Source organism: Callospermophilus lateralis, chromosome 1 (assembly GCF_048772815.1).
Source record: "Callospermophilus lateralis isolate mCalLat2 chromosome 1, mCalLat2.hap1, whole genome shotgun sequence".
Taxonomy (NCBI): domain Eukaryota; kingdom Metazoa; phylum Chordata; class Mammalia; order Rodentia; family Sciuridae; genus Callospermophilus; species Callospermophilus lateralis.
This window is the reverse complement of record NC_135305.1, coordinates 22,725,036-22,737,499: the sequence shown is the minus strand read 5'-3', so window position 1 is coordinate 22,737,499 and position 12,464 is coordinate 22,725,036. Positions and strand designations below refer to the sequence as shown.

Here is a 12,464-nt window from a genome sequence, read left to right as displayed (position 1 = left end):
CCCTTTTCAAAGTTGAATAAAAGTTCATTACTGCATTTGAATTCTAGATGTTCTAAATTTACTGTTAATATTTTTATATCGTTATATTATTACCATGAATAAGAGCCCCACGTATTTTATCTGAGAAAAAAGGGTTCCCACCTTTTATAATGCAAGAAAGATTTTGGTCAGAGTAGGCTGGATGGGGCAAAAGTCATTGGAAAAGTCCATGAGAGAGTAAATTATATGATAAAAATTCACTAAAGTAAGTTATGAATCTCTTTGTTCCTCTTGCTGTAACAATTAAATGTAAGTGCCAATTTAGAGTGTAATTTAAAAAGAAACTTTTCTTTGGCAAAAATTTTGACAAGTCCCAAAGGCAAAGGAAAAAAGAAATTGGATCAGTGTGTAGGATGGAATTTCCCATTAAAGTCAAATGAAAGATTTGAAGCTGAAAGGGTTGATTACAACTGAGTTTCATAATTATCCAGAAAAGAAGGGGATAAGGGAGATTTGTCTAAACTGCATGGTCACTGGCCAGTAAATAAGTCATGAAGAACATACCTGTTTTACTTACAAATTCTTTGAACAATTCTTTGCTTTCAATGTCTACTGGGGAAAAGTCTGGTTTTTGTTTGTTTTGTTTTTGTTTTTGTTTGTTTTGAGATGGGTTTTCACCATCTTGCCAGCGTGGTCTTTTAATGCATGAGCTTAAGCAATCTTTCTGCCTCAGTGGCCTGAGTAGCTAGGACTACAGATAGGCATCACTCCCCCCCAGCTAAGAAAATCTTTATTCAGGTTGAAGTCTATGGCAAAGGACAGAATTTATAGTAAAGGTAGCTAAAAATTATGATCTTTTTGGCTCCATGTAAAAGAAAATCCAAGCTTGGTAAGGAAATATTTCATCACTTTAAAGTCCTAAAGTAAGGTGGATTTCATGGTTGGTTGATTCTATGTTCCAGTTTCTTTCTCTTCTGTCATTAGAGAATACATTTCATTCCCATATAGACTGACTTGAGCAGTTGTACATTGCATACAGATATATCAATGTCTGGAGAAATAAAAGTAGTTTTTCTTCTTCTGTGTTTATCTGTTTCAAAGTAAAAAAACACATTGTCTAGAAGTCCCTTACGAGTTTCCTCATGTTTTATTAGCTGGAATAGGGTTCCATACCAATTGATAATCATTTGGGTTAGATAGATGCATGTGGGAATTCAGTCTCATTTAATTACAGTAACTAGTGTAGAAGCTCCTCTTAAGAAGTAGATTAAGAATTTATTGATGTTTCAGAAGTAAACAGTAGAACTTGAGTCCCAACCCCACTACTTAAGAGTTATGTGATTTTGGTTAAGTTACTTAATTTCTCTAAGTATGTACTTCCCTGTTTGTAAAATGAAGATGATAGTGCCTGGTTCTTAGGGTTGTTTTTAGAATTAAGTGAGATAAATAAAACAGCACAGATTCTAACATTTAGTAAGTATTCAATAAATATAGTTCTGTTACTGCTGCTGGTACTCTTATTGGTAAATAGTTGTATTCAAAGAAAACTATATAATAATGGAATTTGTATTTTAAAGTGTAGGTTTTATCTTTCCCTGAAGAAGTACTGTTGAAGTCCCTAGTCCAAGTATGTTGGAGCTCCCACGTCCTTCTCTAGTTCTTTTGGATTCTGGTAACAAAGTACTGACACAGAATACTCTGGACTCAAAGGGATTGGAGTGCAGTGAATGTATTTCATTATAGGGCATAAAGATGAAAAGTTTGGCGATTCAAATAAAGATGAGTGTTGGGAGATCACATAAAAGAATTAAATATAACTCTTAATCTTTAATTATCCTTTTCTCTTTCCATTTGTATTTATATTAATGCCAGAACTGTCCCCCTCCCCAGTACTAGAGCTGGAATTCAGGAATGCTCTATTCCTGAGAGCTATATCAGCCCTTTTTAAATTTTTATTTTGAGACAGGGTCTCTCTAAGTTGCCCACACTGTCCTCAAACTTGTGAACCTCCTTCCTCAGCTGGAATTATAGGAATATGCCACTGGACTTGGACAGAAACAATTTTGAAAAGGTGTACAAGTCTTATTTCAATAATATGGAACACTTACTCAGATTATTTATAAATTATTTTACTTTCTACTGGTTCTGTTTTGCAGCCTTGAATTTTCTGCCTTTTTCCCCCCTCCCAGATAATTCCCTTTTCTTTCTTTCAAGGTCTCTGTTTTAAACACCCCCACCCCTGTTAATGTCATGTACTTGACCATTGAGTGCAGTAATGACTTTATATCTAGTAAGTGAAATAATAATGGGAAACATAGTATATTTAACAGGAGCTACCACTAATGCAGTTTGTTTATGTGGTTGCGTCAACTAACACTTTACAATTTCTGTTTGGGGTAGCATGACAGGAAACTGAAGTGATGACATTTTATGAAAGTGTGCTATTGTATTAGTGACGTATTAGTAGTTTCTCTTAATGTAGAATTATTTTTTCTTTCCTATGATAAAAAATCTTGCTAAGATGTAATTCTTTCTCTCTTTTTTTTTTTTTTATATTTGCAGATGGCCTGTTCAATCAGTATATCAGTCAACAGGAATATAAGCCACGATGGAGTCAAATCATTCCCAAAAGCACCAAAGGTAAACTATACATTCTAGATGTGATGCTTCTTCATTAGTGTCTCAGTGTTCCTATGATAGCTCAAGTGTCATTATAATATTAATAAGAAGCAGGTGTTTAAAATAATACAAAGTTTCCTTAACTGGATGGCAGACTTAGTATTATATAAATGCATATGGGGTTTATATGTGTTTGTGTGGTGCTGGGGTTGAGCCCAGGACCTCACACTAAGCAAGTACTCTACCACTGAACTACATCCACAGCCCTAGTTTATTGTCTTTTAAACTCTTGTTTTATTGCTCTAACACAAGATTGGCAGTTTTGATGCATGGACTATATTTTGTAAACTACTTTTATGGAGACACTGTTAAATTATAGGCTACGTTGTATTACCATACAGGTGGTCCTGAAAAAACCTTAAGTTTGGCGAAATGGCTTTCTAAACCTGAAGAAGCTTCTGAGAGAAATCAGGAACAGACCATTCTAAATCTATGGAACTTTATAAACAGATACTATTAAAAGCTAGTATAATAATTATTATAAAAACAGTGCAGTTAAATCTTCAAAGGAGTTTATATTGAGTACCATAGTGAATTTAAATCGTAAACCTTGGGACTCATGCCTTCTTATCCTGAAGGCATTTGCTGCTTCTAATAGGGACTGTATTCATCAAAACTTGAAATCTGAGTTAGAGTTTAGACTTCTTCATTAATCCTTATTTTCTATGGGGGAAATTTTTGTCAATACTTCATCTGCACTAATTGCTTTGCATATAGTAACACAGTGAAAAGTGTAGCATTTCTTTAGTTCAACTACCAACAGTAAAAGGAAGCACTTTTATTGATATATAGCTTTTTTCCTTATGATCTTCATATATTGCCTTTTCTTTAGCTGTGAGAAAGCTTTCTTTTCTCTGATAGGATTAAACAATATGCAGGGGAAAGCTACATGTGAAGTTCCATAATTTTGTCTATAATATATGGACATGATTCTCGTATTTTATCAGTCACATATGCAATAATTTTCTTCAAAGACAGAGATGCATCTACAAATTATGGATTAAATATGAAAAATGAAGACATACTGAAAATGAATATGTTAGTGTTTTTGAAATCTGTTCTTGGAAGTGGCACTTTTGACTGGGAGAAGGAAAAAAAAAACCAGCAAAGTTTTGGTGTTAATGAGCTGCAAAATCTAAAAAAACAAAAAAAACAAAAAACAAAAAACCCTAAGTATTAGAAAGGAGAAAGAAGTTGCAGGAAACTTATAAATGATTAGTCATTGAATATACTAGTAATGAAAAGATTTGGTTTTACATCTTATTTTCTGTATTTGGTCATGTACTGCCCAACATTTTTCTCAATGATGGGGGTCCCATAAGCTTATAATGGAACTGAAAAATCATATCACCTAGTATTTTCACTGAACCTTTTCTGTGTTTTGATATGCAGATACTTGATTGTCTTACAGTTGCTTACAGAATTCAGTACAAGATTGTAGTTCAGGTGTAGCTTAGAAGCAATAAGCCTTACCATTAAAACCACGTATTCAGTAAAGTACACCATCTAGGTTTATGTAAATGTACTCTGTGATGTTTACACATTGACAGAATAGCCTAAAGACACATTTCTCTGAAATTATCTCCATTCCTAAGTAGCACATGACTGTGTAAGCACTGATATTTTAGTTGTTTGTAGTACCTTTTTACTAATTCTGGTGAAATTAGTAAAAAGTTAGATGTTTTCAATTTTACATCAGTGAAATTGCCTAAATTACATATTTCAACTAATGAGAAACTTACCAAGAAAACCTTGCACTTTCTGGTCATATCAAATAAGATATTAAAATCCATTAACCTTAACTGGGCACAGAGCATATGCCTATAATCCTATTTACTTGGGAGGCTGAGACAAAAGGATCACAAGCTTAAGACCAGCCTCAGCAACTTAGTGAGACCCTATCTCAAAACAAAAAGAAGTAGGAATGTAGCTCAGAGGTAGGACACTTACAAAGCAAGTGTAAGGACCTGGCTCAATTCCCAGTAACACTCTGCCACCCCACCAAAGAAAAATAGAGAATTAGGAGGAGGAGAATCCTATAACTTTTTGAACCATTAAAATGAATTATTTCTTTATTTATATGAGCTTTGGTGTGAATTAGGATTAGATATAAGTAGAACAGTAGTTTTCTCCTTCAGAAGTTTCTAAAAACTTCACTCATTATATTCAAATCTATTAAGATCCAAGTAGAAATAAAAAATCAAAGTGAAGTAAACCTTATATTTTCTCAGTCGGTACTCAGAATAGCTAATAAATTATGTGGGAAGTGATTTCTGAAGTAATGGCTTAAAATAATTGCAATAAAGAAATTATTAATATAAAACTTGATAACATCCTAGTTTTATTTATTTATTTATTTTAAATGTTTATTCCTTAGTTTTAGGTGGACACAATATTTTATTTTTATGTGGTGCTGAGGGTCGAACCTAGTGCCCCACACATGCTAGACCAGCACGCTACCACTTGAGCCACATCCTGAGCCCCATCCTAGTTTTAAATACCTCATTTTATGAACCTTAAAATTGCTCATTATACTAATAAAATATGTCTGAAATATAGACATGAGTTCTAATTTTGAGATTATTTTACATTTTTACTTTGGCATTCAAGTAATTTAGAGATTTCATCTTAGGTTTTTATAAGATATCCAGAATCTTTGCTGACTGATGGCTTTATTCATAAATAAATTGAAAATAGCTTCTAGTTGTGTTAATAGCCTAAAAGCAATAGGAAGAAAAATCAAGATAATTATTAGAAATATAGATTTAAGTTGATGTCTTTTTACTTACTTTTAACATTTTGAAAGAGTAAGTGTAGGTATTTTCACTACCCATTATAGACTTATGAATTAAGCTACTCTGGATTTGCAGTTGCTTTTTATTATTTCTTTTAAAGAAAATATGTTTCTGTTTCAGGTGATGGAGAAGATAACCGACCAGGAATGAGAGGGGGCCATCAGATGGTTATTGATGTTCAAACAGGTGAGTAACACTTGTAATGGAAGCAGAATCTTTTTCAAAATTATACATATTTTTTCAGGGTCTCAGTGTAATTGTAGAAGTCAAAGTATTATGTATCAATAGTATCAATAGTATCAATAGTAAATTCAGATAATAGATACTAATACCTCATTAGCGTACATTTTAAAATGTCAGATAAAATGAATATACTTTTTTTCATTCATTCTAGTGGTTAAATGTTATTGATTATAATCAAGTAACAAAATAAGCACTGTTTGGAGGTATCACCTAAACCATACAGTAGCTAGATGAGAGAGGAGATGCTGCACAAATGATTTTAGATAACCTAAAAGAAATATTAATGTGCAGACCTTTATATATGTGTGTGTGTGTGTGTGTGTGTGTGTGTGTGTGTGTATTTGTGTAGTTTACATATATTGAATTTTCAAGGAAAATTTTGAAGTATTTCTGGATTTTCAGTGCACTTATTTTAATATAACTGTGTGAAAATTGTTGGGATTAAGAGAATTAAATTATATTTTTACGGAGATATCAAATTAGGTATTGAAGTGTTAAGAAATCTTTAATTGTTTAACATTCTTCATAGCATATAAATAATTTATTTTATGTGTAATTCTTTGCTGCCTTTGAAATTTTATTCTGAAGCTTGCCTATCAAAAGTTTTTCTTACTTTTCTAGAGCCTAGGACAACTTAACTACTATTATATTAGTGAATCATTACAAAAGTATAATACTTTTCAAATTAAAATCTTGAAAACAAATAATACCAAGAATCTAGGATAATTGTGTTTATTGTTTGATTTTAGAAAATGTTACTTCATGGAATGCCAGTATCCATCCAAGTGATTTTTACTTTTTCCTTATCCACATAATAACCAGTCTTGTCCATTTTTAGCCTCTAAGATCAGACGAGGTCAGGTGGATTCAGTGTGGTATTGCTGTAGATACATTTTACTTTTTCTTAATTATTTTTTGAGGTCTCACTAAATTACTGAGGTTGGTCTCCAACTTGTGATCTTCTTGCCTCAGCTTCCTGATTTGCTGGGATTATAGGTGTGTACCACCATGCCAGGAATATTTTACTTTTTCTTAGAGTCATAAATTCTTGGTTCTGTTGCTGTGTCATGTTGACTCAAAGTCCTTTGGGAATTTTTTAAAATTGCTTTTGTAGATTTGTGTTGTAAAATAATTAAGAAAAAATTGTAATAGCATGTCATGAATATTTTCATAAAGGTTTTAAAAACAACGAGAGATTATTTTTCCTTTGAAATTTGCTGCTAAATATGTGTAGTAACCTATGAGCCAGTTTGAGAATATTGTTAGGATCTCTTTGTCAAAAGTTTATTTCAAGGTATAAGAATTCGTCTTCCTAACTTGGCCCCTCTCTCCAAACACCCATCTAATCCATAGAAATAGGCTCAAAACTACTATAGGGTCTTGGGCATTTTCTCCCCTGCCTGAGAATCTAATAAATGTGCTTGTGTTTATTTATTGAAGAGTCAGATTTATGTACAAATGGTTTTCTTTATAATAGAAAAGTTAGATATTTTATAAATATAGACATAAAATTTTGTTTTTAGATTGTGTGTAGTAGCCATATTAGTCAGAATTTTTTTGCTGTGACCAAAATTTACCTGACAAGAACAATTGGAGGAAAAGTTTATTTTGGATCATGGTTTCAGAGGGGTCAGCCTATAATTAAGTGACTCCATGGCTCTGAAGCCAAGATGCAGCAGAACATTGTGGTAGAAGGATATGTGGAAGAAAACTACTCAGCATTGGGCAGCTGGAAAGCACAGGGAAATTGAGGAGATAGGGATAAGATACAGTGTAAGGCCATGGCCCCAGTGACCTACTTCCTCCAGCCACACCCCCTGTGTACAGTTAGTACCCAGTAGCCCATTCAAATTATTAATCCATCAGATGGATTGATCCACTGATTAGGTTAAAGCCCTAAAAGCCTCACCTCTGAAAGTTGCTATATTGGGGACCATACTTCTAACACATGAGATTTTGGGAGACATTTCAGGTACAAATCATAGGAGTAGCCTTTTCCCTCTTGAACAAAGTGGAATTTGTAATATCTTTCTTTTGTTTCCCCTCAGTTCTATAAGGAAAGTTTTATCAAACTCATCTGTTAAAAAAATGCTAATATTATAATAAAGAACAGTGTTTATTTGAAAATATCCTTGAATTTTCTAAGCAAAATGCACTTTCCTTAAATGTGAAAGTAATATGGTTAACTTTAACATTTAAAGCCCACCTTAGCCAGGCACAGTGGCTTACACCTATAATCCCAGTGGCTTGAGAGGCTGAGGCAGTAGGATCTTGAGTTCAAAGCAAAAGCGAGGCACTAAGCAACTCAGTGAGACTCTGTCTCTCATAAAGACACAAAACAGGGCTGGGGATGTGGCTCAGTGGTTGAGTGCCCCTGAGTTCAATCCCTGGTAACCCACTCCTCAAAAAAGCCCACCTTATCTGAGGGCAGAAGTGGTGTTTACCGTGCTGTTTATGGGAGAGGGACTGTATACGAGGTAAAGTACATATGTAAAAAAAGAGAAAATTATTTCCTTTTTTTAAAAAAACAATACATGAAATTTGAAGATAAACCAAAAAGATTTCAATGACAAACAAATATCATGACAGAGCTTAGAGTGAGCAAAGTAAAAATTAAAAATTAACATATCAGGTAAGAAATTCTTGAAGTGAAATTTTTAACAGTAGAATAGTATAGGTTCAAATATTTTTCTATAATCTTTGTTTTATGCACTAGGGGTAGAATTTAACCTCTACTTGCTTTTTAAAAATTCCCAGAGAGCAGAAAAGAGTTTTTAGTAATTTGCTTATTTGACTTACCATATAAAGTGTAATTGTAAGAAATGACTGTAATAATCATGTGATTTAATTCTGGTGGAATCTCTTAGTAGCTTCTGAAAGGGAAATAGAACATATCTACACTTCATTATTAGTACTAGTTTATAGAAAGTAACAGAAGTACTTTCAAAATATATTTTAAGCAACTCTTTTTCTATTTCTAAAATAGAAATTTTAGGAACTGAACATGGTGGTGCATGCTTGTAATTCTGGCAACTTTGGGAGGCTGAGGCAGGAGGATTGCCAAGTTCCAGGCCAGTCTTGGCAACTTAGTGAGACCCTGTCTCAAAATAAAAATTTAAAAAGGACTGAGGATGTAGCTCAGTGGTGAATTGCCCCTAGGTTCAATCCCTTGTACCAAAAAAGAAAAGAAAATTGGGAGACTTATCTCACTAATAAAAGCATTTTATTCAGAGTCATTTTGTTCAAGTCATCCCCCTCCACCACACCCCCATTGGTTTACTTTTTGAATGAATGCTAGATAAAGCTTTATTTAAGTCTCTGGGTGAAAACAAAACTTTTCAGCCTCTAAAAGGAATCAAAAACTTAACAGAGTAATATATAGCTACATAATCATGGGTGGTCATTTAATATTAAGAATTGTTTTTCATTGTGTCACATTTCTGCTTAGATGGTAGAAAAAGTACTAACTATACATGAATGTTAAGATCAAAAGGATTTAATTAGATTGAAGTGACCCTTGTAGGAGTAAGAGAGATGCTGTGTAAAACATTTTTGTGTGAAATTCCTCCTCCTTTTTGTGTTTGAAAGATGATGCTGAGATCCCCATTTTCTTATCTTGATATGAGAATTGGGATAGACATGGATTCCTTTTAAAGAAGTAGATCCCTTTTAAAATTTATTGATGGTAACATAGATGGTAACACTTGAAGGAGACATACCAAAATAATGATGTTGGTTATTTCTGTGTGATGGATTCACCAGTGACTTTAAATTTTCTTTAAAATGTTTAAATTATTAAAACATTTTCATGATTGATATGTACTATAAGTTGGAGAAAACTTTATTCACCATTGTTCTTTTTAGAAATGAAATTGTGTTTGCTTATGAATGTTCTTTAGGAACAAAGTAAAATAGTCAGGAGAACTGATTTTAGAAAAGAATTGGCTTGTTCGGATAGGAGAAGGAAAAGGAGGCAGGAGCAAAGTAGTGTAGCCAGCAGAATTGCAGAATGCCATGCTTTGTGACATGACTTTTTCTTTGCTCCTCAAAATCCTGGATTTTTTTCTGTATTAAAGTTGATTTGGGAGAATTGAGTTTAAACTGGACTCTTACTATGTTGCTCACGCTGGTCTTGAACTCCTGAGCTCAAGCCATCCTCCTGCCTCAGCCTCCCAAATAGTTGGTAATTCACGTGCATGTTACCATGCCCAGCTTCATTTGTGAGTTGATTTTTATTTATTTATTTGTTTGTTTGTTCATTTGTAGGAATTGGTGAGATAGCTAGGCTTGAGGTCCATATTGAATAGGGAGGGCAGAAGTGAGGTAGCTTTTGAAGATTCAGGTGTCTAGAAGGAAAAATGCCCTGGGACTTTAATAAGTCATCGAGAAGGCTTTGAGCTTTTGAATGACTCTGAGATTATGGTTCTGGTTAAATTTAAACAGGTGTCTTGTTGTGAGGGTCAGTGATCCAGGAATCTGCTCTGATCAAGAGAAAACAAAAGAACCCCAAAACACTTTTAAAAATAACACTTTCACATTCTTTTCTTTCAACTAATCAGTGCTATCCATTTTTCTGTTCTGTGGAAGTTTTGTGAATGGCCATAAAGGGGGCCCACAGCAGTCTTGAAATAGTATACAAAATTTTTTCTGGGAAGATTCATTATATTTTTAAGTTTTAAGTATCTGTTATTTTTTTAATTGTAAATATACTGAATTAGGTATTTAGATAAAATTTCAAATAAATACCTTATTCCATATGGATAATATTCATTATTGAAATAAAATTATTATATAGTAAGTTATCATCAGCTTTTTTCCAGATTATTTGTTGCTAAAATCAGAGGTACAAAAGAGAGGAGTAGGAAATGAAGTCAGTAGAAGAGAGAGGACAGATTGTATTGTATCTTGTAGGCTTTGTTTAGGACTTTAGCCTATAGTCAGAGTGAGATGGGAGCCATGTTGGGTTATGAGAAATGCTATAAACTGCCTTTGCATTTTAACAAAACAAAATGAATCAAGGGCAGAAGCACAGAACCATTTTAGGAAGCTCTGCCTGAGAAATGATAAAAGAATTTGGTTACTGTTAGAGTGGTAGTGTAGTGTTGAGAAATGGTCAGGTTTTGGTTGTATTTTCAAAGAATCTGCTATGGTTTGTGGATTAGTCTCTGTGTCCTCTATTCTGTACCATTGGTCCACCCGCCTGTTTTGGTACCAGTACCATGCTGTTTTTATTACTATTGCTCTGTAGTATAGTTTGAAATCTGGTATCGCTATGCCGCCTGATTCACACTTCCTGTTAGAAATGGGAATAATAAATTAAATTGGTAGGAGAGTTAGATGAAATAATTTACTTATGTATAAAATGTACTATTTGTATAACAGACATGCAGTGTATTAACTTTGCAATGTATAGTGATTAATCATTCTGATAGGATTTTATGTAAATGTAGAGAACTTTGCATTTTTGTATGATTTGATAAAATTTTACTATGGGAATATTTTTTTTTAGAGAGAGAGAGAATTTTAATATTTATTTATTTTTCGGTGGGCACAACATCTTTGTTTTTGTATGTGGTGCTGAGGATCAAACCCGGGCCGCATGCATGCCAGGCGAGCGCGCTACCACTTGAGCCACATCTCCAGCCCCCTATGGGAATATTTTTAAACAATTAAATATTTTTTTGAAAAATATTGTTTAGAACAATTTGAAAGGCAGTGTTGAGATTAAAAGTGATTTACCTGTGAGTCCCACATTTTAAGATACTAACATTCTGCCAGGCATGGTGGCTCATACCTATAATCCCAGCAACTTGGAGATTGAAGCAAGAAGATCACAAATTTAAAGCCAGTCTCAGGAACTTAGGGAAGGCCCTGATGATCAACTTACTGAGACCCTTACTGAGGCTTTTCAAAATAAAAAGGCTTGGGATGTAGCTTAGTGGTGAAGTGCCCCTGAGTTCAATCCCTAGTACCAAAACACAAAACCAAAACTATGTTCTTTTGATGTTTTTGTTTTGTCTTTTATATATAAAGCCCTAATTGGTGTTTTAGAAAGGAATATGCTTTTAAGATTTTTAAAGAAAAAATATTAAAATTTATTTAAGAATTTTGTTGATTAAAAATAGAGCTGGGGATGTAGTTCAGTGGTAGAACACTTTCCTAGCTTGTGCACAGCTCTGGGTTTCATCCCCAGTATCACCCCCTGGCCTAAAAACAAAAAGAAAACAAACAACAACAACAAAACAGGTAGGTTCAGTAGTAAAGAATGATTTTCCCTAAGTGGTAGAGTTTAAAGAAGCCCAATCATTTCAAAATATGCATGTTGAAGATTTCTAGAGCAAGGATTCTACATCTGTTTTAGATGTAACATTTTGTCCAGTTGTACATTTTTCTGGGACAAAAATCTATGGCCTTAGGTTATCAAAGAGTCTCTTAACCCAAGAAACTAAGAGCACATCACCAGAATAAAACTAGTATTTCTTTTACCTTATTAAATGTGGCTTATATTTCAAAAACATTGCTTCCTAGTGTTTCACATACCTTATGAAACATCTTAAACATTAAATATTTAGTGATACCTAATTATCTTTTTTCCAGTTGATAGGTTTTTTTGGTTTTGTTTTTGCATATTGTCATACAAGTGTTCATAACATACATTTTACTGTTTAATTTTCAAAGCTCTCTTCCTTCCTAAGGGAATCCACTCATTCATGCCATAGTGGAGGAGAAGGAATGTAGTGTTTGGTCCTACTGGATTTATATACAGCT

At 33.5% G+C, this 12,464-nt stretch overlaps 1 protein-coding gene across 3 annotated transcripts in view; it reads left to right on the top strand.

The window, feature by feature from the left end:
* The window catches only part of Mkln1 (muskelin 1), a 336,778-nt gene that overhangs the window by 239,139 nt on the left and 85,175 nt on the right, over positions 1-12,464 (top strand). For all 3 annotated transcript variants that reach the window (XM_076833133.2, XM_076833142.2, XM_076833125.2), the window contains 2 exons: positions 2,542-2,619; positions 5,574-5,639. In XM_076833133.2, coding sequence (XP_076689248.1) covers positions 2,542-2,619; positions 5,574-5,639 — 144 coding nt within the window. The remainder of the gene's footprint in view (positions 1-2,541; positions 2,620-5,573; positions 5,640-12,464) is intronic.